We start from the raw sequence: 22630 nt of genomic DNA, 5'->3' as shown, positions 1-22630 counted from the left end.
TGCATGAACAGATGAACTGTTGTGAGAGCTAACTTGACTTTCAAGAACATGTAGTACACATCGATGGCATGTGTTTGAGCGCACGCATTGATGTTTAAGTGCTGATAAATGAACGTTTTCACAGTACTAGTGGAACAAAGAATAGTCATGCTTGTGCCGTCTGTGTGTGTGTGTGTGTGATTACACGTAATCTGTAATCACAATTGTCACATCTTATTTAAAGTGAATTCATTGTACACATCTTATTTCACATTAACATCCAATGCACAGGCAGATCAGGAAGAGACAATTAGATGAGCAGTCTCAGAAGGAGAGAGCTAGTTTGTTTCTGTAGAGTCAGACGCACAAGTTTGGTGAAAGAAAATGCATCAGCGAGCAACAAAATAAGCACTGGAAAATAAAAGCATGCTATATATATTTGATTATTTGACAGTATAGGGATGTCAATTAACTTAAGTTGCAGCAATATTTTCCTGTGTGATTGCTGTTTGGAAACATGGTATAAGTGCTCCAGCACTCTCGTTCTGAGATGCTCCACTGTGAGAGGTTTGGGCAACCAAACCAATTGATCAGAAATATATCCATAATTTCCAACTCGAAGAATCGTAACTTATGATCCTAATAACTAATAAGGCCAGTCCGTCACCCATCCAAAATATTAGGAGCTGCTACATACACAAAGGGATCTCACACTGCCACGTCTCCCCCCTCCATTTTTTGTTTTTCTTTCTTTTTTTCTCCCCCTCTCACGTGCGTCTCCCCTCCCCTCCTCCCCTTTCCTTCTCTATCTCCGCCTTCCCCTTGCCCACCATGGTGGTCGGGGACCACCTCAGGGCCGACAGAAGCCGCTGATAGTCCAAGCGGCACCGTTCGACGGAGACATGGGAGCTCACAACAAGAAAGGGGGAGGAGGGGAGGAGAGACTCAAGGGAGAGGTGCTGCCGTGAATGGGAAAGTGCCGCTTGGACTAGGGGTGTAACCGGTCCGGTTCGGTCTGGTTTTAGACAAAACTTAGGACCGAAACGGTATGTACCGGTTTTGCATTTTTCAAAACCGATTACGCACCGGTTACCCTCCTAAACCGGTACTTCCGGTTTTACCGGTTTCCGGTCCGGTCCTGTCCGGTTTTCCGGTTTTTTTAAAATGTAAGTTTGATAGTTTGTCATCTGTCAGTGCATGCAAATTACTATATGATTCTTAATTGATTTTGGTAGTTTTGAGCCACATTTAAAGATGTTTTAGTTCTCGTTACCTATTCAAACTTAGTGATGATTTTGTTTATATAGATAGTGATTATGATGAAAATTGTTACAATGTTGTTCAATCAATACAATAATTTCCTGGGCACTGCTGAATAATCAGGAAGTGACCATGTACCATGTTTGAAATATTTGTGAATTGAATGCCATTTAATTGTAATTTACTACATATTGACAATGTATATATATATATATAAACCAGATGCAATATCCCAGATGCAATTATCCCATTTTTTTAAAGTTATAAACTCAATCATAAAATCCTAATAACACAAACTCAATCACAAAACCCTAATAACACAGACACAATCACAAACACAATCACAAAAATCTTAAATTTCGGATTAAAAAACCGTAATAAAACAAATACCATCTACGGTTTTACCATATTTCAAAGTAATTTAAAAAACACAAAAATAAATTACCGTGGGTCCGTGAGGAATCGAAGAGAGGGTGAGGTGAGGCCGAGGGTCTATGCATGGTAGGCTGCGGTTCTGCGGCTAAGTTATGTGCAACGGCCAGTGAGGGGATAGAGAGACAGAGACGAGAGAGTGAGGTAGAGAGACGAGAGAGTGAGGCAAAGAGTCTAAGAGACGGGCGTCGTCTGCAGAGAGAACTTCGACGAAGTCACGGAGGCGTCGAAGAGGCTAGAGGAAAGGGGGAATGCGAGGGAGGGAGGGAGGGAGGGCTAGGATTTTCACCTTTCGAGGGAGTGGGGGGAAGTGAAAGTGAAAAGTGAAAAGTGAAAACTGAGAGGGGAGGTGGTGAAGTGACGAAAACTTGTTGAAACGGTGCCGTTTGGATTGAAATTGGACCCAAACGGCGCCGTTTCAACAGACGGTTTATTTAAAAAAAAAAAAAAAACCAAGCTGCGTGAAACTAGTTTCAAAATTCTCCCCCTTGGACTTAAACAGAGCCGTTTAGGTCCTGTTTTATACTAAACAGCGTCGTTTTGTGTTTGGCACATGAGGTATAGTGTGATTCTTTTATCTTTTTGGCACATAATTTAATTAAAAAAATTATTTAAATTAGTAAAATTAAAATTAAATAAACTATTCAATGTGGATTATTTAATTAAGTGATTAAAAAATTAATTAATTATATTTATATTTATGATGTTAATTGCTAATTTGTTACTAACTTAGAGTTAGAATATGTCAATGTATTAATATTATGAATCTATGTTAATTGTCAATATATTAAGCTTTTCAGTTTTCACATTTTGTATATGATTACATTTAGTTAATTACATTAATATTTGTAATTGCTTTATACTAAATAAATATAGACTATAACAATATTAATACTGACATCCATATTATATATAGTAGACTTATAGTGAACTTAATACTATTAGTCTATTATACATATATTATGCTATAACTCTAATATATTATAATGATATTAGTATTAGTTATATATTAGTATGGCTACATAATATATTAGACTATATAATTGTATTAATATTAGACTATACAATTGTATTAATATTAGACTATTAGTATAGCTATATATTAGTATTAGTTATAAACTTATAGTGATTTAGTATAACTATATTAGTATAACTATAACTATTAGTATAGTTATATATTAGTATTAGTTACAAACTTATAGTGATTTAGTAGAATTATATTGGTATAAGTATGACTATAGTCTATATTATATATTAGTATTAGTTATAAACTTATAGTGATTTAGTATAACTATAGTCTATATTATATATTAGTATTAGTTATAAACTTATAGTGATTTAGTATAGCTATATAATATATTAGACTATATAATAGTATTAATATTATACTATTAGTAATTTAGTATAGTTATATATTAGTATTAGTTATAAACTTATAGTGATTTAGTATAACTATATTAGTATATCTATAACTATTAGTATAGTTATATATTAGTATTAGTTATAAACTTATATATTAGTAGAATTATATAATATATTAGACTATATATAATATAATTTAATATATATTTTTATGTTTAAAGCACATGATCAATTAAATTTTCATCTTTAAGATTAAATTTTTATTTTATAAATTATATAACATTATCTTATATATAATTATATTAATATATATATACAACTTTCACATATAATTATATATTATATATAAAACTTATATATAAAAAATATTTTGTATAATATTAATTTTGTATAAAATTTATATATAAAATATTAATTTATATATATATATTTCTCCAACCGGTCCGGTTCGGGAAAGCGTAAAACTGGAACCGGATTGGTTCCGACCGGTTTCCCTAAGACATGAACCGGTCCTGGACCGAACCGATTCAAAACCGGAAAAACTGGTCCAGTCGGTCTGATTTTTCAGTTTTTCGGTGTAAATTTACACCCTTAGCTTGGACCGCTAGCGGCTTCTGTTGGCTTTGAGGTGGTCCCCGACTACCATGGCGGGCATAGGGAGGGCAGAAACAGAGAGGAAAAGGAGGAGGAAGGGAGGAAAGATGAACGAGAGAGGAGGAGAAAAAAGAAAGAAAAAAAAAAAAAGAGGGGGGAGACGTGGCGCTACATCAGTGTATGAGATCTTTTTGTGAGATTCTTTTAATGTCGGTAATATTTTTTAAATATTAGAATAATATTTAGTACAGTTTGTAGCATAAAGATGGCAATGGAAAAAAGGAACCATCTAAATAGCCAAAGAGAGATTTTGACAAGGTAAAAGCTCTTTACAAGCTTATTGTAAAAATGTAGGTCCGAAAAAAAATTACACTTTTTCGTTATGGGGCCAATTGTTTATAAATAACTTGTACGTGTACAATTTGACCATTGAAAACGAGCAATTACGCTCTGACCATTCTTACAGGACCAACCTCGCCGTCTCAGATGACATTTTTGTTTTGTTTTGTACATCCTATAATCCTATCTCAGAAGACTAGCCTCCGCCTCGGGATCAAGATCTCCTCATCGACATAGAGTAAACTTGCGTAGTCTGAGGGAGAAAGTAAGAGAACAGAGAAATTCAGTAATGGCGCTCTTCACGTACACCATGGCAGGCGCTGGATTCATTCTGATCGGTGCATGGGAAGCCCTCACGTCCTCAAATTCATCCCGTAATCCAATCCAAAATTCGTTTCCATCTTCAACCTCAACTTCGATTCGCACATCAACACAGGCTTCATCGTCGAGAACCAAAAAGAACCAATTTTATCCTTCTTTGACCTTCATCTCCGTCTCTGTCCTCTCCTTCTTATTCGTTTTAAACTCTATGGTCTCCTTCGTTGACGCGTTCAATTCTGGTGACAAAGTCGGCTCTGCACTCCAATTACAAGTCCTCGCCATTGCGTCGCTCTTTCTGCTATATTCCATTACGGGTTTCTTGGTAAATTTTACGAATTCAATTCCTCTGCCTTGTTCGATTCTTAGTTTGATTGGTCTTTTCGCTTTCGTCGAAGAGTTTTTGCTGTTTTACTTACAGAGGAAAGACCCAAGTGGAATTGAGAACCGGTATTTCGATCTGTTGCTTGTACCTATAACTGTTTGTTTATTCTCCACAGTGATGGAATTGAGATCCCCGACATCGAACTACCCGAAGTTGGCTCGTGGGGTTGGGTTAATTTTACAGGGTACATGGTTTGTGCAAATGGGTCTTTCTTTTTACACCAATTTGATCACTAGTGGGTGCTCTTTGCACGAAAAGAGTAGAGGGAATTACACTCTCAGGTGTAAGGGACACCCTGAGTATCACCGAGCAAGAGCGATTGCCACGCTTCAATTTAATTGTCATCTCGCTCTTCTTGTGGTGTCGATTGTGGGGGTGTACTCACTTTTTGTGAGGAAATATGGAGCCCCTGGTGATTTTACACAGTATAAACCTCTCAGTGCAGAAATGCAGCAATTTGAGAATGCGCAATTTACTTTGGATTCTGATGATGATGGTGGTGAAGAAATTAAGGAAGAGGACAATGGGGGACAGCAGAGGTTAGACGTGGTGGAATCGGGTGCGAATGGTTATGGCACTCATAAATGAGGTAAATCTAGTAGCTGGTGAACGTAATATTTCAAAATTTTTTATCATTTTCTATGTGATCAGTGCTGAGATTTTGGTTCACTTTTGTGTTAGTGAATCGAGGTAGCAGTTCTACTGGATTTCAGTCTTTGTATATTTGGTTCTAGCTCTCTGTAGTAATGGATTTCAAGGTGCTTATAGAAATGTAATACATTATACCCTCAGTTTCTTCTAATGAAACTCCAGATTTCAGTCATTTTCTCGTTTTATGTTATTTCTATGAGCTTTGGATACTAATATTCAGGGGTTTGTTGTGACTCATGTGCTTAGTCTAGATAAATTTTCTTTTTGAATAAGCTTATTTTCCATGGATTTTCAGTTATGCTATTTTATATAGTGTTTAACGACAAAATTGGTATTATGGATCGGAGAGTACATCACCTTTATTTCTGAGAAGAGAGAATTTGGTTAAATGTTAGGCTGGTGAATTGATATATTAATGTTAAAGAAGCATAACTGGTCCCGAAGGTGATTAGGCTAGTTCTGAATCCCTATAAAACGGAACTTCCTTATTCAATTTCTATGGGATGCGCTACAACCTAACAATTGTGTTAATAAAAATTTCTCCAATTTTCTTTTGTAACATCTGCTGTTCTTTCATCCTTACTGGTAATGTTGCAGTAATGTTCAGTGGTAGTTGGCTTGTCAATGACTGTGGTTGGATGAATTGCTAGTAATCATCTTTAAAAATTTTGAATGGTAGAAGGCACCATTTATATTCCTGTCTTAAAGGTGCTAACCATCTTGACAATTACACAAAGTAATTGTTTTGAAATACAAAGAAAACTCTTGGTTAATATTAAGGGCAATTAGAAAAGGCAGCCTAAGATTGTAAAAGAGTAGGCAGAATGCTATTCGTCGTGGAAGTCTTGTTATCACAAATCACTAATTGAATGCGGCTTGCATTTCTGAGAATGAAAAAAAAAATGGTGGTTTGATTCTGAGAGAAAAATAAAAGTGATGATTTTTATTTTTGTGATTTTTTTGAAGATCTTTTTTATGTGAAAGCTTTAGTGTTTAAAAGTCAAAAGAAACGCTATTTTTGTATTGGGCAAGTGATTCTACAAGTTTGCCAGGAGCACTTACCCAATGTCTTGTCACCCAAGGCTGAATGATATGAACGCTTTGCTTGGGTAAAAGTCGTAGAAAGCAAGGGAGAGGAGATGAAAAGAAGCAACTGCAGAGTACCCTCAATCTATTCCTATGAATCATATGTAGAATGTTGGGTATGTGTCTTATTATTGATTATACTAGAGGCTTTATGTGACTAAGATGGGTCTTGTCTTGATGATAAGGGAAGGGCAGTAGTATAATAGACTCATGTTGTTTTTACCAGAATTTGACGACATGTTGTGCGTGTTTGCTGGGCAAGTACTAAATTCCTTTGGTTTTGTAACGAAGCGTGCCAGACATTGTGCTGGAGTCTTGACTGCTTGTATAAGATTAATTTACAGACTAGGCTAGCATATATTAGCTTGACGCACCCTAGCTGCAACCTGTTACCTGGAACGGTAATAGAATTCTGGTTGTGTGGGCTTGCAATTATCCGTCTTTTGTGGGCTAGGGTCCACATCAAGGTTTCGTGTAATAGAAGTTAAAGGGTTAGTTTCACTCTCGCTCATTTGTTTCAGTGTAGAATCTTCCTAAAAGCAAGGGAAGAGGGTTGGGTTTCCTCCTCACGTCTTGTCGGCTTCTAAAGCTTTCTTTGAGTGGCAGCCATTTGCTGCCTTTTTCTATTCTTCATCCAAAAGGCTTATGAATTATAATTGCTAATTTTGGGTTTTTAAGGTATAGTCACTCGTAAATCCCAATGTTTGTAGGGTGCGGGACATTTTCCTGACTTAGCACATACGGTGATGACTCCTAGACAAGATCTTGAAGACATGAATTTTAGTCGTATTTTGATCAAAATCACTCGCAAGCATCCATACAAGATCTCCCCTTGTGAGTAGTTTTCAATCCACACCTTGGTTGACCTTCAATTGATATCCTGAGTGCACTATTCTCCGCATCAAATGTATGGCATCTAAAGCTTGTTCTCTCTTCTCATTCACTCTTCTCATTCTTCCTCTCCTCTCTCAAGCAACATAATCACCATCTAGTGACAAAAAGTCATCACCATTTGAGCTCCTCAAGCAACTTCAGGGGTGTCATAACGGAAATAAAAACCAAGATTTGCTCTATCTGATATCAAATGCGAGCTAGGAAGAATGGGGTCGTTAATAGTCTTTTGTATGCAAACCGATGCGAAATTCCATTAACAAAAACTGTGTTAAACTCGAGACACAGATTATTTACAGTTTTCACTCTCCAATTCAGTCCTACTCTTGTAGCACTTACACAAAACTACGTATAATAGCAAGCTCAGTGCGCCTAATAAGGCTAGGAGCCAGTAGAATTTGTCTAGGCAAGCTTCATTCATGTTGTCAGAGAACCAGCTGTGCCCTTTTGAACTGGTAAAGATTTCGACGAGTGAAATCGATAGGGCACTCAAGAAGCTCCCCACCCCAAAAACACTCGTGTACAGCGCAAAGCCCATGGTCCTCATTCTAACGGGAACTTCATTGTAAAAGAACTCCTGCATCCCAACAACAGTGAAAATGTCTGAAACGCCTAAGAGAATGTATTGGGGCAGCAACCAAAAGATGCTTAGTGGCACCGTTCCTGATGGTGATTCAAAATTTCCAATCTTTCTACTGATCTCCAGCCTCTTTGTTTCAACGATTGCCGCGATAACCATGGCTATGATCGACAGGAACATTCCTATCCCCATTCTTTTCATTACACTGATACCCTTTTCATCACAAGTTATCAACCGGATAATCGGGATCAAAATCTTATCATATAAAGGCATCAGGAGAATAATAGACAACGTTATAGCACTCTGTAGCGTAGCTGGGGGAATCTTGAAGCTGCTCCCAATGTTCCTCTTCATTGTCATACCTTGTTTAGTAAAGAAAGTTGCAGGTTGTTGAAAAATTACTGCAAACATTAGAAGCAGTGTCCATATGGGTAAAAGCCGCAGCACTACTTTCGCATTTTCGAGCATGATATGGACACCATTTCTGGGTTTCTGATCTTCTAAGCCCTCGATGCTGTCAAACTCTTCACGACAAAGAGGTTTCTCTTGAAGCCTACAAACAAGCGAGAGAACTGTCGTAAAAAATAGACAGACAAATTGTCCTTATGATTGAAATGAAGCTCCTTTGAAGTTGACTATAAAAATAAAGAAGGAAAGAAAACTTACTCTAGCTCGACCTTCTCAGATTTGTAACTCAAGTGTGTGATTCCACAAGTCATAAACATTGATTTGGTTGCTTTGAAAGCCTGAGCTATGCACTCAAAGGGCTTATGATTATAGAAAGCCCCGTCCCTTTTATACATATACATCCGGCTTCCACAAGAAAAAAGTGCAATAGATAGTACCATTGCCATCATGGGAATGGCAAATCCCAGTACCCAACCAAATGTATCTTGGATGTAGGACATAAATGTGACCCCCATTAGGCTTCCACTGCAAACGCCAAAATACCACCACTGGAAGAATAAACTCTTTTGATCATTAGTCGACTTGCACTCTTCTTTATTACTGCAGGATAATTCCTGATCTTGATCATGATCATCATCAAGCTGATCTGCTCCAAATGCTTGCAAAGATGGGTTATATCCACCTTGGCCTATTGAAATCAAGTATAGGGACCAAAAGAGAAATGGATAGGACCTTGTACTTTTGCTTGTAGGGGACCGTGCCCATGCCAATGATGTCGATGTCAATGCCACAAGCCCCTGAAACCAGAATACAGGAGCAGAGCCAAATTTAGAAAATTTCCCCAGTAGTAGTACTACAATTAACTGAAGTTCTCATAGATAATTTAAGTAGAAACATTTTTCTGTTGTACTGGGTTTTTTAGTTCTTATATATGGCCATGGCTACGTTCCACTTTCCACTCGGAGTGTTAGCTAGATCACTGGGTTATCCAAATGCATATAAATGCATGTGTATGACTTAATGGATTTTACTGGCTCCCCCTACTTGGTAACAGGTGTTTCCTCGCATCACTACTAGGTACAAACGCTTTTTTTTTTTTTTTTTTTATTGGTATCAGGTGTTCAAGAATAACGTCTCAACTAATCTTGAGGTGCACAAGTCATTGGTAATGAGTTTTCTGCAAGTGTACATAAGGTATTTCAAGGAAAAAAATTTCCTAGTGATGACCCCTAAAAATTATTTGCACCTAAGAGAATTTGACCCAAGATCTTTTACCACTTTTGCTATTAGATTTCCAATCAAAGTCAAGTTAAGCTAATAGAAAAGATTGCCGAGGCCAGCTCTTTAGTTGTCAGCCAGGCCAAAAATAACAAAAAGGAGAAAACAAAACCCTAATTAGGTGATAATTAATTCTTAGCATGCTTGCACATTTATTTCAATCAAGGTAATTTAACAGAACATGGCCATGAGGCACTAATCATGAGTAATCAATATTGTAATTGGGTACGTAGTTTTAACACAATATATAAATCAGTTCTAATAACTTTCTATATATAGACCCCCCAAAAACTGACCCACGACTCTTAACTTTAAGGATATTAATTTCATAATTCATGAGTTGGGTGGGGATGACTCAGGCTCCATTATCATATATAATGGCTCATCTTATCAGCATCTTTGTAAAATCCAATAAATCCTAAGCGCCAACTTAAGACATGCACAATCCTAGAAAGCTGTACAAAACCATGCGAGCACTCAACGTGGCAATGTAATAATCGAACAATAACAGTAGAATAATTAATAATAATATTTAGCCAAATAAGGACGACGACGATGCATGATATATACAACAAAGAAAGAGTTCATGGAAGAGTGTGTGTGTGTGTGTGTGTGTGTATACTGCATGATGAATGGAGGAATATTGGCATACCACAACATAGAGGAAAGAAGAGACCAAAATAGTGGGATAGCGATCCCAGTAAGAGTCCGCAAGGGGTGCCACCAGCAGTGGCAGCATGGAAGTAAACCCGCACCAACTGTTGACAGCCTTTGCCGCAGAAGAGTTGCTCATCTTCACCACATCCGTGAGATAAGTCACTAAATTAGACGCCACCCCTTTGAATGCAAACCTCTCCATACCGGATATCACTAATATATATATATATATTCTTAGTGCGTGATCGATGCAATCAGGAAATTTAGAAAGATATATTCTTATGTATTATATATGGAAATATTGCTGGATCGTCAAGCTAGATGTACATGAAAGCTAGCTGGTCCTAGAATGGATTTCGAATCCCCTCCAATATCAAGGGTGTCCAAGTAATCATGAATTGTACAAAGATGTTGATATATACAGAGAATTATAATTGAATAAGTACCTATTAGGAGAATGCATGACTTGCTAAGTTCCTTCGCTCTCTGTCGTCCTCCAGCCATATTTATGCGAAAGATAGAGAATGGATACTCTGATCAAAGATACTCCCAGGTTGAAGAGCAGCCAGTGAAGAGCTGGGAAATGAAAGTTGAAGCAAACAAATTAATACTTTCTAATTTGTCATCTGTTCCAATAAGTATACGTCGTTTTCACACCCAAAATCTGAGTCACCTCAACAAGCTGGAAGCGATGGTTCTACATTCATTATTGACACTACACAATAATGCAATCTCTAATTTCCATTTACTCATCCTTGGAAGCAGTTTTTCAAAGGTTTTGGTTTTATAGCCTTAATGGGGGACACTAGATAAATCACCAAAGCTAAAGCGCTCCCGACAATGGTTGTGTTATCTGAGAAAAAAAAAAAAAAGAAGCTAAATCCCACTTTCAGCTAGCTTGGACAATATGGTGTCATGGCGACGTTATCGAGAAAAAATAATGTCGACATGCAAACAGTAAACCGAACCCGCTGCGCGGGTACTTTGATTCTGGGATGCACCACTCTTGTGTGCCACTTCGTCGCCACGTGGTATCATTGACACGTGGGATGTGTACACATGTACCAGGTTGGCTAGTAACATGTAAGAACAAATATAAATAACCAGCAAAAACAGTTCGTAGTAGCAAGCAAGCGGTTCGTTTATCAACAAGGAGGTAAAAAGATCGAAGTAATAGCATGCATGTTGCTAGTTCATGTACTGACATCATGATTGATCATTTTTGTGATAATTAATTACTACCAAATTGAGAGGGATCTAGCTAATTGCAAACCATACCCGGCCATGATCAGGCATATATATATATAGCTCCACAAAACTCAGACCTCATTGGATCCGGCAGAAACTTTTAGCATCAACGAGATCAAGAGTGTTTGTGCTGCCATGTTGTTATCTTCTTATTTCTTTACCTGATAACCATGCATGATTGATGATCTCTTTGCTACTTTTGTTCAAAACCTATCCCGTCCATCAAAACCATGATATAAATCATGAGCGATGAAACAGCTAGCGCCTAGCAAGTAAAAGTTAAACCCAGACACGAAGACGTAGTACTAGTACTACTGCTCTGCGACAGATCATCAGAATGATGAATGCATGCGTTACCATGAAGGCCGAGTACGACACACACGTACAGGCACACACAATCCACATGCAGACACACAATAAACATGGTTTTGAAGAACAGAGCAATGTTCTGTTCTAGTGCTAGCTGACGGGTATCGGACCTTAATATTCATTGATATTAACCCAGCTATCTAAGCAAAAAATGGACAGATGGCGCAATCATGCATGCATGTATATATATAAGCAGCGAGTATAAACCTTTTCCGCTGCTGCAGAGATATATCATTCCCCTTCCTAGATGCCTCGGTGGTTTAGTGAGGTGGATATCACTTTGTTTTAATTCCAGCACCACCACTAGCCCGCCGCCCAGAATATTTGATATATGTTCAAGAAAATATATATTGCAGTAGTCACCAAATCATATCACCAAAACCCAACTCGTCATCACTACGTAGACATGCATATTGCTTTTTTCTTTTCTTTTCTTTTTTTTCCTTCCTGATTTGATGTTTCTTGTACAACTTTTCTCTGCCCAGCTTGGTAATTTTATTTTTTCTTTTAGCGAAACCTCCGGAGTTTATTAAAGCTCTCACTTAACCTCAAAGAAAACACAAGTGGAGAACAAAAACAACCAAAAAAAATAAAGGTCGCCACTCCTGATATAAGCCCCACTAAAGGACATGTACATGGACGCCACTACAACCCAGACCAGAAAAAAGACTAACATCTCAAATGAGGGAGGCCCAGCTTGTCTAATTTCAAAAGAGTAATGCTATACACCATACTCTCATCCTATTGAAAAGAGGAAGCGCACTATATATTTAATCTTTGGTTGGTCTAAATCACGTTTAACAATTCAAGGTATTTCAATAATGATGGTAATAATGTCGATTAAGAAAAATGAAAAATCGTACCACCTTTTGATCTCATTGATCGACGACAAATTTAATTAGAACGTACCCATGTTAAGTTCGATTAATTACTAATGGGTCTACAAAGAAAGCAAATAACTTTGAAAAAATTTAATAGCAATCATCACTGTACTTGTCTATATTCATCGATCTTCTTGAAAAAACTCTCAGTAATTGACATGTATATATAATACGGTTCTACATCTTTTATCTACACATAGATAGATAGTCTTCCAAGGTCAATCGACCAAAAGCCGATCGATCTACATTTCCAAAGTAACCGATATAGCTAGATCAATCCATTTTCAGCTCATTAATGGGGAGGGTACGTTTACATTAACAGAGTTACAGAAGTGTGAGAGCTATTTGGATGGGCTGAAGTTAGTTTTAACTTTTAAGTTTGCTTTTACATGTTGCTTAACTGGTTGCTTGAGAGAGAGGAGGATTCCTCTGCAACAACAAAGATCCAGAGTTCAAGCACATAACTCATCTGTGGCCCATTCCTCAGATTCATGAGATTTCAAGCCCAATTTCCCAGTATCTTCGTTCGAGCCAGCATAGATCTTAAACCCACGATTAAATTCTGGGCTTTCACGGAAAGCCACTTCACTGTCCTCCGGTACCATTGAGGACCAACGACTTGTCTGTCTTGTCCGTCTGTTACAAGGCAAAGTCAATACAGAAAGCTTGACAAAGTCACACATCCAACGGTCAAGATCATCAGATTAGGTTTCTGGGTTCCCACTCCAAAGACCTCATGCGTTACTGAATCCTGGGTATTCGCGGTTGTTCTCCGAAGTCGTACATCTCTCGTCTCTTCTCTGGAAATTCAACAACCCAAAATTCTCTCGGGCCGGAAGTCCAAGGTCCATCATGGCCGACCACCACCACCACCACCACCGTCCTCACCGCATCTCACTCCCACCGCGCGCCACCACATCAACCACCTTCGGCACCCCCACCACGCCGACTACTATTAACAGACCCTACCCTCCCTACCCCTACGCTTCCTCAACTCCAATCTCAACCCCGTCCAAACACCGCCTCTCCTCCCTCTCTTCCTTCAACTCCAGATCTTCCACTTCTACCGAATCCTCCCTCTCCTTCCTCTTCCTTCTCCTATTCTCTCTCCGCTCCCTCTATTCCCTCCTCCCTTTCCTTCGGTCCTCTCCTTCCTTCTCTCTTTTCCCCTTCTCTTTCCTCGTTTCCCTCCTCTCTTTCCTCCTCACACTCTCTTTCTCTTTTTTCACCTCCAATTCTTCCTCTTTCAAAAACCCATTTAACCGAAAACCTCAAAACCAACCCCTGTTTTCACTATCCTTGATTACGCAATCTCAGCTGAGACTTTTGGTCGCCAAGTCCATTCTTTTGGCCGTGGTTTTTCTTCTTCGATTCCAAGCGCTCCGCTACTGCGGCACAGCAGCGATGATTCTAGCTGAATTGTCCGGCAATGTCGCTGCCAGGTTGGTTGCCGAGGGGAAGGATAGGAGTATCGGTGTCCGGATTTGGAAACGGTCCTCTAAGGTTGGTGGGTTTTTCGCTTTGTTTTCTGGATTGTTTTTGTTGTCTATTAGTTGGGATCGGGTTGAATGCTTTCCGTTGTCTGCTTCTTTGGTTGAGAAATTGGGAGTTTCAGTGTTTCCGAGGGAGAATTGTGTGAGGGTTTGGCCAATGCTGCTTCCGTTTCTTTCTGGATTTTTGGGTTGCTACGAGCGCATTTCGATGAATTGGGGGACAGTTAGGCAACTAGGTCGGAAACGGGTTAGGCTGATTTCCCTGTTTTTCACTACTGTTGTACTTTTTGTACCTGCCGTTATTAGTATGCTCGTGTTTGAAGCTGAGGGAAATAGTGTCTCCGTTGGGAATATGATTTGGCCTCTGGCAAACACTGTTCTTTTTGGGGTTCTTTTGAGTGAAAATTTTGGCGATGAGAAGCTGGTGAGTTCCAAGGATTTTCGGAGGGAGTTTTTGGTTACATTTGTCTGTACTCTTGTCTTAGAGCTGTTCTATTTTCCTGAGCTCTCGCTTTGGGGATTGCTTCTTTGTGGTTTGTTGCTTTATGTTGCTGTTAGGGAATTAGATCCTATCTTTTCCAATAATCTTGAATTGGGAGTGGAGTCTCCAGAGTCATTTACCACCTCAATTATGAAACCAATACGGCACATTTTGAGCGAGAGGAAGTCCCGGAAGATAGCACTTTTCCTTTTGATCAACACGGGGTATATGGTTGTGGAATTTGTTGCCGGGTTCATGAGCAACAGTCTTGGCTTGATATCTGATGCATGTCACATGTTGTTTGATTGTGCTGCCCTTGCAATTGGGCTATATGCTTCATATATTTCTCGTTTGCCTGCAAACAACCAATTTAATTATGGTCGTGGGAGATTTGAGGTTCTTTCAGGATATGTTAATGCTGTTTTCCTGGTTCTGGTTGGAGCACTAATAGTTCTGGAGTCAATTGAAAGGATTTTGGACCCTCAGGAGATATCAACTAGTAGTCTCTTGATTGTTTCAATAGGAGGGCTTTTGGTAAATGTGGTCGGTTTAATTTTCTTTCATGAGGAACATCATCATGCCCATGGTGGATGCTCACATTCTCACTCCGACTCCCACCATCATGAGCAACATTCTCATGACCATCTTGGACATGCTCACGAGGATCATGGAAAACATCATGAATGTAGCTTTGGTTCCCACAAATGCCATGAAAAGTCATGCTCTGACCACAGTGACCATCATGAACACCACAGCCACCATCCCGATGCCCGTGCTGACAGTCGGAAAGAAGATCACATTAGCGAGGGAACTAACTGTCACAATCACCTTGACCATGACCACCACCATCATCATCAAGCAGCTGACAACCATGTCCATGAAAGCAGTCACAATCACCTTGACCATGTTCATCAACATGACCACCACCACCACCATCATCAAGCTGAGAACTGTGTCCATCAAAGAAGTCATGATCACCTTGGCCACGGTCACAAGCATGACCACCAACATCATCATCAAACTGACAACCATGTTCATGAAAGCTTCCTCAATGGCTCTTCAAGAAGTTTGCATGATCACACATTCGAAGGTCAAAATATGGCAGAATCTCATGGTCGTGGAGCAGGTTCCCAGATCCACACACACTGTTCAGATACTCAAAGTTGCTCCTCCATGGGAAATCATGATTCCCAGCCAAGAAAACTTCCATCTGGTGGAGAAAAACCACAAAATCACCACCATCAGCATATTGACCACAACATGGAAGGAATATTTTTGCATGTTCTGGCAGACACTTTGGGAAGTGTTGGAGTTGTTATATCAACGCTTTTAATTAAGTACAAGGGATGGCTTGTTGCCGATCCTGGCTGCTCAATATTTATTTCAGTCTTGATTGTATCTTCAGTTATCCCATTACTCAGAAACTCTGCAGAAATTTTGCTCCAAAGAGTTCCAAGGATGCATGAGCAAGATTTAAAAGAAGCTCTAAACGGTGTTATGAATATAAAGGGAGTGTGTGGAATCCAGAATTTGCATGTTTGGAGCTTTACCAACACAGATGTTGTAGGGACCCTAAATCTTCATATCTCGGAAGAAACTGATAAGGCTTCTACAAAGGCACAGGTGTCACGGATATTACATGAAGCTGGAATCAAAGATTTGACATTACAGGTGGAATGTGTTAGGTAAATGTTGTAGTAACTTCTGTTAATTTCATTGTCGTTTGAGAGGTCTTCCAGTGAGTAGTGACCACATCATCAATTTTCATCACCTTAAAGATGCTGTTGGCGTCTAGAGAAAGTGTGGATCTTCTGTTCTTCCTCTTGTGTTGACAATATCAACGTGGCCGTGCTTTTTAGATACTAGCCGGTGTGTGATAGCTACTTGTAGGATCAGTGTGCTTTTTCCTATCAACTCAGGAAGGCTAACGAATTCCATATACGTATTTAAAAAAGAAAATGGTTAACATTCTGACAGAGACAAAGTTACTTGCTATAGGATTATTTGGTCATATGCAATTTTCCACTCATGTAAAGAAACAAGCAGAGGATGATGCATTACTACATAGTTGTGACTATTTGCTGGCGTGGGCATACTTTTGTGGTTCAGGTCCATGGATCATTTGGATCTTAAAAGTTCTATTCATGTTGTATTTGTGGCACCCTTATTTTCATGTCATTGGTTGCTCTTGAAATCGCATCTAAGCTGGGTGAAACTACATAGTTGGAACAATTTTGATTCTACACAGTACACTGTTCTCACCATATTGAATAACAAGGTCACAATATCAATCTCCAATGTGAGTTGGAAAGTTAATGGACCAGGAGAGAGGACTGGGTGAAGGTGGATGGATTATAGAGGGTTTCCAACGTTATATGAGTGTGCCTTTGCCAATGTGTACGTTTAAAGTCCACATTTTAGGATGTCCAGCCGTCCTCTTTCGCCCTAACTTGTTTTACTGTGGAAAAATTATTTTTCAAGTTTTTTTTTTATTAAGTACTAAAATGTAATAGAGTAATGATTTATACAAATCTTAATTATACAAATTCTATAGTTTTTTTGTAAAAAATTTGACACCACTATGAAAGTACAAAAAAATTTTACTTTTTTATGGATTTATTTTTTTATAAAGAGCTGTGCGAGATTTATCTATTTAAAGTCTGCCGTCATATCAGAAGGTATGAAAATATATTTATATTTTGTTTTTTATAATTATTAAAAATTTCCTACATTTAGTGGTATAGAAGCAACGGTAATTTTCAGAATTCATATAATGGCAGCGTTAATAAAAGAATACCAAAACTCGGATTCAATGATTTATTAAACTCGCATTTGAAATACGACATTGAAATACCAATGGTATCATCAGTAGTTTCTCGGTGCCTCATCTGCCAACTATGGAGTTGAGACCACGTAATCAAAGCCTTTTTCCTCTAAGGTACAACCGAATGTAGCATAGTAAAATCCAACGACACGATGCTTCAATGTCGTTCTTCTTGTTCGTTTTTAGCGTTTTCATTCGCTGAGAAACCCAGACAGGCTGTTAACGTCTCTCTCTCTTTGAAGTTTGAACGCCCGCACTGAATTCAGTTTTCAACGACCAAAGAAGAGAAGAGGAGGAAGAAAAAGAAAGAAGATTTATCTCAAGCTCCGTTTACAGTTCGGTATTTGTTTTCTGCAACACCAAAATCACCTTCTTTGTTCCCTGCATCACAGAAAATACCTTTTTTTAAAAAAAAAAAAAAGAAAAAAAAAATCTTTCGAAATAATTTGTTACTTTCGTGTGAGAAGCTGACTAATTGGAGCTTAAGATCTAGGGTCATCGACATGGAAATCTCGGAGGAGAAGGTTGTCGCCGTGATCATGGTTGGTGGCCCCACCAAAGGTATTAAACTCTGCTGCACTTGGAGACTTTCTTTTTCTTCTATTTTTAAGCATTTTTCAGTTTTTCCTTCCTGTGTTATTTTTCTTCCAGGGACTAGATTTAGGCCTCTTTCGTTCAATACCCCGAAGCCCCTATTCCCTTTGGCTGGGCAGGCAATGGTTCACCATCCCATTTCAGCTTGTAAAAGGGTTAGCTTTTCTAGATTTTCCCATTTCCTTTTGTTTGGTTCACCGGCCATTTGGATTTTACCAATTTGAAAAATGTTCCTCTCAAATAATTGAAAAAAAGCCAAGTGGAATTCCTAAACGAATTTGCAATTATAGTTTATTGAGTTGATTGTGAGGGTTGTTCATCTCTGTGTTGTAGATACCCAATCTGGCCCAAATTTTCTTGATTGGATTTTACGAGGAGCGGGAATTTGCGCTATATGTGTCTTCGATATCCAATGAGCTGAAAGTTCCAGTGAGGTGAACTGTGCTTTGATTTTTCATGATGGTGTAGCAGGTATAAAGCTCTGACAGTCTTGGAATTTTGATCTTAAATTGGTTTCTTGTTGATCGTGTTGAATCTAGGTACTTGAAAGAGGACAAACCACACGGTTCAGCTGGTGGCCTTTACTACTTCAGAAATATGATCATGGAAGACTGCCCGGTTTAAGCCATGCTCTTTCTTTCCCTTCTTTGCGATCCGTTGTTGGGTCCTACCATTAATCCAAAATTGTGCACCAACTATTTGCTTATAAATTCTCATTACACAAATCTACTTTTGCGCAGTCGCATATCTTTCTGCTGAATTGTGATGTTTGCTGCAATTTTCCACTGCCTGACATGCTTGGTGAGTGTCACACTTTGTGCGATACATGTTTAATGGCTTACGTTTACAGTTGTGTTTCCCAAAAATAAGGTTATTATTTGTTGAATCATGCCTAAGATGTATAAAACGTAATTTTTGCAATTCTTCTTTCCATCAGAGGCTCATAGAAGATATGGTGGAATGGGAACAATGTTAGTCATCAAGGTTGGTACATAGCACTGCAGCATTATTATGTACATCACTCTCCAATTGGAATGCTCCACATCACTCTCAAATTGAAAATACTCTACATCGGGTTTCTTATTTTCTGCCTTCACATGCAGGTTTCTGCTGAATCAGCAAGCCAGTTTGGTGAGTTGGTTGCTGATCCAATCACCAAAGAGTTGTTGCACTACACCGAGAAACCTGAGACCTTCGTATGTAGAGTGTGCACATTTTGTAGTTTTGTGAATTAATTTGTTGCTTGATAGCCCTACTGGCTTACTTGTGGTTCATCACTTCTGGCCATGTTTACTTATGGTTAACTATTTTCATGACATGTAGGTAAGTGATTTGATAAACTGTGGTGTCTATGTATTTACCCCCGACATTTTTACTGCCATTGAAGGTGTGTCCACTCACAGGGAAGACCGAGGTTGGTATTTATTTTTTCAAACCCAAGTTATCTAAAGTCACAATGCCAAATCATTACCAATGGCGAAATGGTGTTGCACAATGTTCCCTTTTAAGGCCTCAAATATGCATATCAAGTTAAGAAGAAAATTGTTGATTCTTTTGGCCAATTGTGTGCGTTACAATGTTAAGAGTAAGTCACAACAGGTATCATTAGTAACAGCTTTACATTTTATCATATGATCAGAAGCATGAGATTAACTTGATGAAATTTGGGTTTTGAACAGTCTTTTTTAAGTACTCGAGTCCTTGTGGAAAGTATAATTTGATAATCTAAAACACTAGCTATACTGAAATTGAATACTTGTATTTATTGGATTGGTGGAATGATATTTAAGTTATGATTTAGAGTTCATTTCATGTACCTAATAAGTGGAGAAGCTGCTTGTTGTAGTCATTAAGTTTTCACATGTCCAAATTGTTTCTTTTGGTGTGGGATATACAAAGTAGTTTCTCCATCCTGTTTGCACTTGACTAATTTTACATTAATTGCAGCTAATCTACGTCGCGTGTCCAGCTTTGAATCCCTCCAGTCTGTGACAAGGTTTAATTTTACTGCTACTTTCAATATTGAAAAATGGAATTCTGAATTGTCATGCAATGCAAATTTTAGTTGTATTACAACAAGCACAATGCATTAGAGGCATTGCAACAGTAGATACAAGTCATATACGTGGAATTTATGCATGATTATGTGGATTTCCTTGGGGCATGAAAGGGATCTGGCACATTAACGAAAAACTTAACTATTTTATAATGCATTTATTAGTGTTTCTTTGTTCATCTGTTGATTTTTGAAGGCCACAGTTCCTTTCTGTTCTCATTGCTGATTTTTATCTCTTAACAGAACCTTTTCTATGGATTTTGTGAGACTGGATCAAGATATTTTGTCACCTCTTGCTGGAAAGAAGCAATTGTATACATATGAGACTATGGATTTCTGGGAACAGATAAAAACTCCAGGGTAGAATAACTGAGCCCAACATTTTGATTTGTCTCATCATGTCTAACTTTGGACTACCTTTCCCCCATCTAAATCTGTCTTTGACATTGCAGAATGTCTTTAAAATGTTCTGCTCTGTATCTTGCCCAATTCCGATCAGCCTCCCCCCATCTTTTGGCTAGTGGGGATGGCACTAAAAGTGCTACAGTTATCGGTGATGTTTATGTTCATCCATCTGCAAAAGTTCACCCAACTGCAAAGGTAGTGACCTATCTTCTCCGAAAGCAGTATCCCATGATCCTTTTATTTGGAAATGTTAATAATAATGTCGTTGACTAGAATTTTAACTATGAGAGACCTAAGATCCTTTCATATAACGTGGTTAGGTACTGTGGACTCAAATGTGAAAGCTAGAAATAAGTCGACTTCAGTAGTTGATTAGTTCAACAATAACCTTTATTGTCAGGGAAAACCCAGGAAAATGTTAATTTGGATGAAAAGAGAGGGAGTATCAAATAAAGTATTATATTTTATATTTCATTTCTCTGGACACATCAGTCTTTAAAGTAATAGGAGGTCATGACGGAATCCAAAGAAATATGGCGTCCCTTCTACCATTATTATATTACACATAGTGAAAGTAAAGTTTACAGGAAAAAGACATAGAATGTTCTTAATTCATTGTACAAAACATTAGGTGTGTTCTCCAAGGAAGAAAACTTGCAAGTAAAATGATCGCTGAGTATTCTGACTGTCCTAGCCTTTTAGACAAGAGGCACTTGCATGTGAACCCAAGCATCCAACTTCTGTAAGAAGCCAATATTGTAAAAGGCTGCAACCCAAGAATCTCGAGTTTTGACTGTCTTGAATTTGCTAGCTTTCATCTTACCCTCTCTCTCAATTTTTTTCTGTTGCTTATTTGAACAGATTGGCCCCAATGTGTCTATTTCAGCAAATGTTCGTGTAGGTGCCGGTGTAAGGCTTATAAGCTGCATCATCTTGGATGACGTTGAAATTAAGGTAAAGAAGTGGATACATAATAAGACAAGGAAATAAATTCATGATAAACTGTTGTGTTGTCTAAAGCTGACGATGTTCTCTTGACAGGAAAATGCAGTCATCATTCATTCTATTGTTGGGTGGAAGTCATCTATTGGGAAATGGTCACGTGTCCAGGCAAGTCCAGTGATGTGTTTCTTCATGTTCTGATTATAACTTTCCCCTGAGATCATTCCAGGAGGCCCTTGATGTTAATTGTAGACAATTAAACCTTTCAATTTATAGGAGGAAGGTTTATTTTCTTCGAAAAATACAGTTGAATAAATGAAGTTCATTTTGATCTTTCAGTCATAGCTTACACTAGGTACATTTGAAGACTGATTAAAAGAATTTATAGTTAAGTTTTCATGCTCTTAAGAACCGGGCAATTGTCCCGCACTTATGCACAAGGACAGACATTTCATCCCTTCAAAATTTTGACAAGACCACATTGCCATTTGATTTGTTCAGGCAGATGGAGACTACAACGCAAAGCTTGGAATTACGATCCTAGGTCTGCATCCTCACCTTCTCGGATTTATACTATACAATTCAATACTATTGATGTTCAAAGGCATTAGTTCCAGTGCACTTTAACCTATAATGAGTGTCGTTTAACTGTATGCAGGAGAAGCAGTCATTGTGGAAGATGAAGCTGCTGTGATAAACAGCATTGTTCTACCAAATAAGACTCTTAATATTAGTGTACAGGATGAGATAATTTTGTGATTTGAAGAGACAGATCCCGCAATGCCTCCTGTTTTTTCCCCGCTTCCGTTGTTGCAGCGAGGAACAGCTAGGCAACATTTTTGTTTGCCATTTTAATTGTCATATCAGCATAAAAAAATTTATCAACTTAGAATGAAAGAGATTTCTGGGTTTTTTGCAGATTTGATTCCTGAAATCTGGAAACTCTTGACTGAACATTTATGTTTTCAGTTTACTTGCCTACTGCTAAGTATATCCAAATCTACTTGATGGCAACTGTAAATTCGTCCATTGTATATGTTAGTTGAACCAACCCTACCCATCTGCTTATCTCAGTATTTCTCCTTTAATTTATTTCCTCTGAAGAATGCTTGGCATT

General features: G+C 38.3%; 4 protein-coding genes across 7 annotated transcripts; 3 read left to right on the top strand and 1 right to left on the bottom strand.

Annotated features, from left to right (window-relative positions):
- The first annotated feature begins 4063 nt into the window (after positions 1-4063).
- On the top strand, positions 4064-5460 carry LOC121250990. The gene has a single exon (XM_041150263.1). The coding sequence runs from the start codon at positions 4256-4258 to the stop codon at positions 5255-5257; it is 1002 nt and encodes a 333-aa protein (XP_041006197.1). The 5' UTR covers positions 4064-4255; the 3' UTR covers positions 5258-5460.
- A 2064-nt stretch (positions 5461-7524) lies between these two features.
- On the bottom strand, positions 7525-11063 carry LOC121250989 (protein NRT1/ PTR FAMILY 5.9). 3 transcript variants are annotated; one of them, XM_041150261.1, is made up of 5 exons: positions 10894-11063; positions 10667-10796; positions 10216-10433; positions 8544-9082; positions 7525-8430 (listed from the first exon to the last, which is right to left on the bottom strand). In XM_041150261.1, exons 2-5 carry the CDS (start codon positions 10722-10724, stop codon positions 7587-7589), a joined length of 1659 nt encoding a protein of 552 aa, XP_041006195.1. In that variant the 5' UTR covers positions 10725-10796; positions 10894-11063; the 3' UTR covers positions 7525-7586. The 3 variants fall into 3 exon arrangements, with proteins under 3 accessions (XP_041006195.1, XP_041006194.1, XP_041006196.1); XM_041150260.1 differs by having other exon boundaries at positions 10667-11063; XM_041150262.1 differs by having other exon boundaries at positions 10216-10416; positions 10667-11063.
- A 2415-nt stretch (positions 11064-13478) lies between these two features.
- Positions 13479-16833, top strand: LOC121250988 (zinc transporter 5). The gene has a single exon (XM_041150258.1). The coding sequence runs from the start codon at positions 13571-13573 to the stop codon at positions 16379-16381; it is 2811 nt and encodes a 936-aa protein (XP_041006192.1). The 5' UTR covers positions 13479-13570; the 3' UTR covers positions 16382-16833.
- Positions 16834-17668: 835 nt separating this feature from the next.
- LOC121250987 (mannose-1-phosphate guanyltransferase alpha-like) lies at positions 17669-22542 on the top strand. Of its 2 annotated transcripts, none has more exons than XM_041150257.1 (16): positions 17669-17856; positions 18010-18077; positions 18168-18265; positions 18444-18544; positions 18650-18728; positions 18851-18911; positions 19048-19094; positions 19214-19306; positions 19434-19524; positions 20058-20106; positions 20410-20526; positions 20619-20766; positions 21433-21525; positions 21613-21681; positions 22015-22057; positions 22172-22542. In XM_041150257.1, exons 2-16 carry the CDS (start codon positions 18020-18022, stop codon positions 22270-22272), a joined length of 1248 nt encoding a protein of 415 aa, XP_041006191.1. In that variant the 5' UTR covers positions 17669-17856; positions 18010-18019; the 3' UTR covers positions 22273-22542. The 2 variants fall into 2 exon arrangements, with proteins under 2 accessions (XP_041006191.1, XP_041006190.1); XM_041150256.1 differs by having other exon boundaries at positions 18004-18077.
- Positions 22543-22630: the final 88 nt, after the last annotated feature.

The sequence above is a fragment of the Juglans microcarpa x Juglans regia genome, chromosome 2D (genome assembly GCF_004785595.1).
Source record: "Juglans microcarpa x Juglans regia isolate MS1-56 chromosome 2D, Jm3101_v1.0, whole genome shotgun sequence".
Taxonomy (NCBI): domain Eukaryota; kingdom Viridiplantae; phylum Streptophyta; class Magnoliopsida; order Fagales; family Juglandaceae; genus Juglans; species Juglans microcarpa x Juglans regia.
Note: the sequence above shows the minus strand (reverse complement) of the source record. Positions and strands in the feature narration are given on the sequence as shown.

Bases quoted from the DNA above. Each gene is read 5' to 3' on its own strand.
- LOC121250988 (XM_041150258.1), top strand. From the start codon at position 13,571: ATGGCCGACCACCACCACCACCACCACCGTCCTCACCGCATCTCACTC.
- LOC121250989 (XM_041150260.1), bottom strand. From the start codon at position 10,724: ATGGCTGGAGGACGACAGAGAGCGAAGGAACTTAGCAAGTCATGCATT. The intron at 10,434-10,666 runs GTACTTATTCAA...TATATATATTAG, and splicing joins GTCATGCATTCTCCTAATAG to TGATATCCGGTATGGAGAGG. The intron at 9,083-10,215 runs GTATGCCAATAT...TTCTGGTTTCAG, and splicing joins CTTCTTTCCTCTATGTTGTG to GGGCTTGTGGCATTGACATC.
- LOC121250990 (XM_041150263.1), top strand. From the start codon at position 4,256: ATGGCGCTCTTCACGTACACCATGGCAGGCGCTGGATTCATTCTGATC.
- LOC121250987 (XM_041150257.1), top strand. From the start codon at position 18,020: ATGGAAATCTCGGAGGAGAAGGTTGTCGCCGTGATCATGGTTGGTGGC. The intron at 19,307-19,433 runs GTATGTAGAGTG...CATGACATGTAG, and splicing joins CCGAGAAACCTGAGACCTTC to GTAAGTGATTTGATAAACTG. The intron at 21,526-21,612 runs GTAAAGAAGTGG...TTCTCTTGACAG, and splicing joins TGGATGACGTTGAAATTAAG to GAAAATGCAGTCATCATTCA.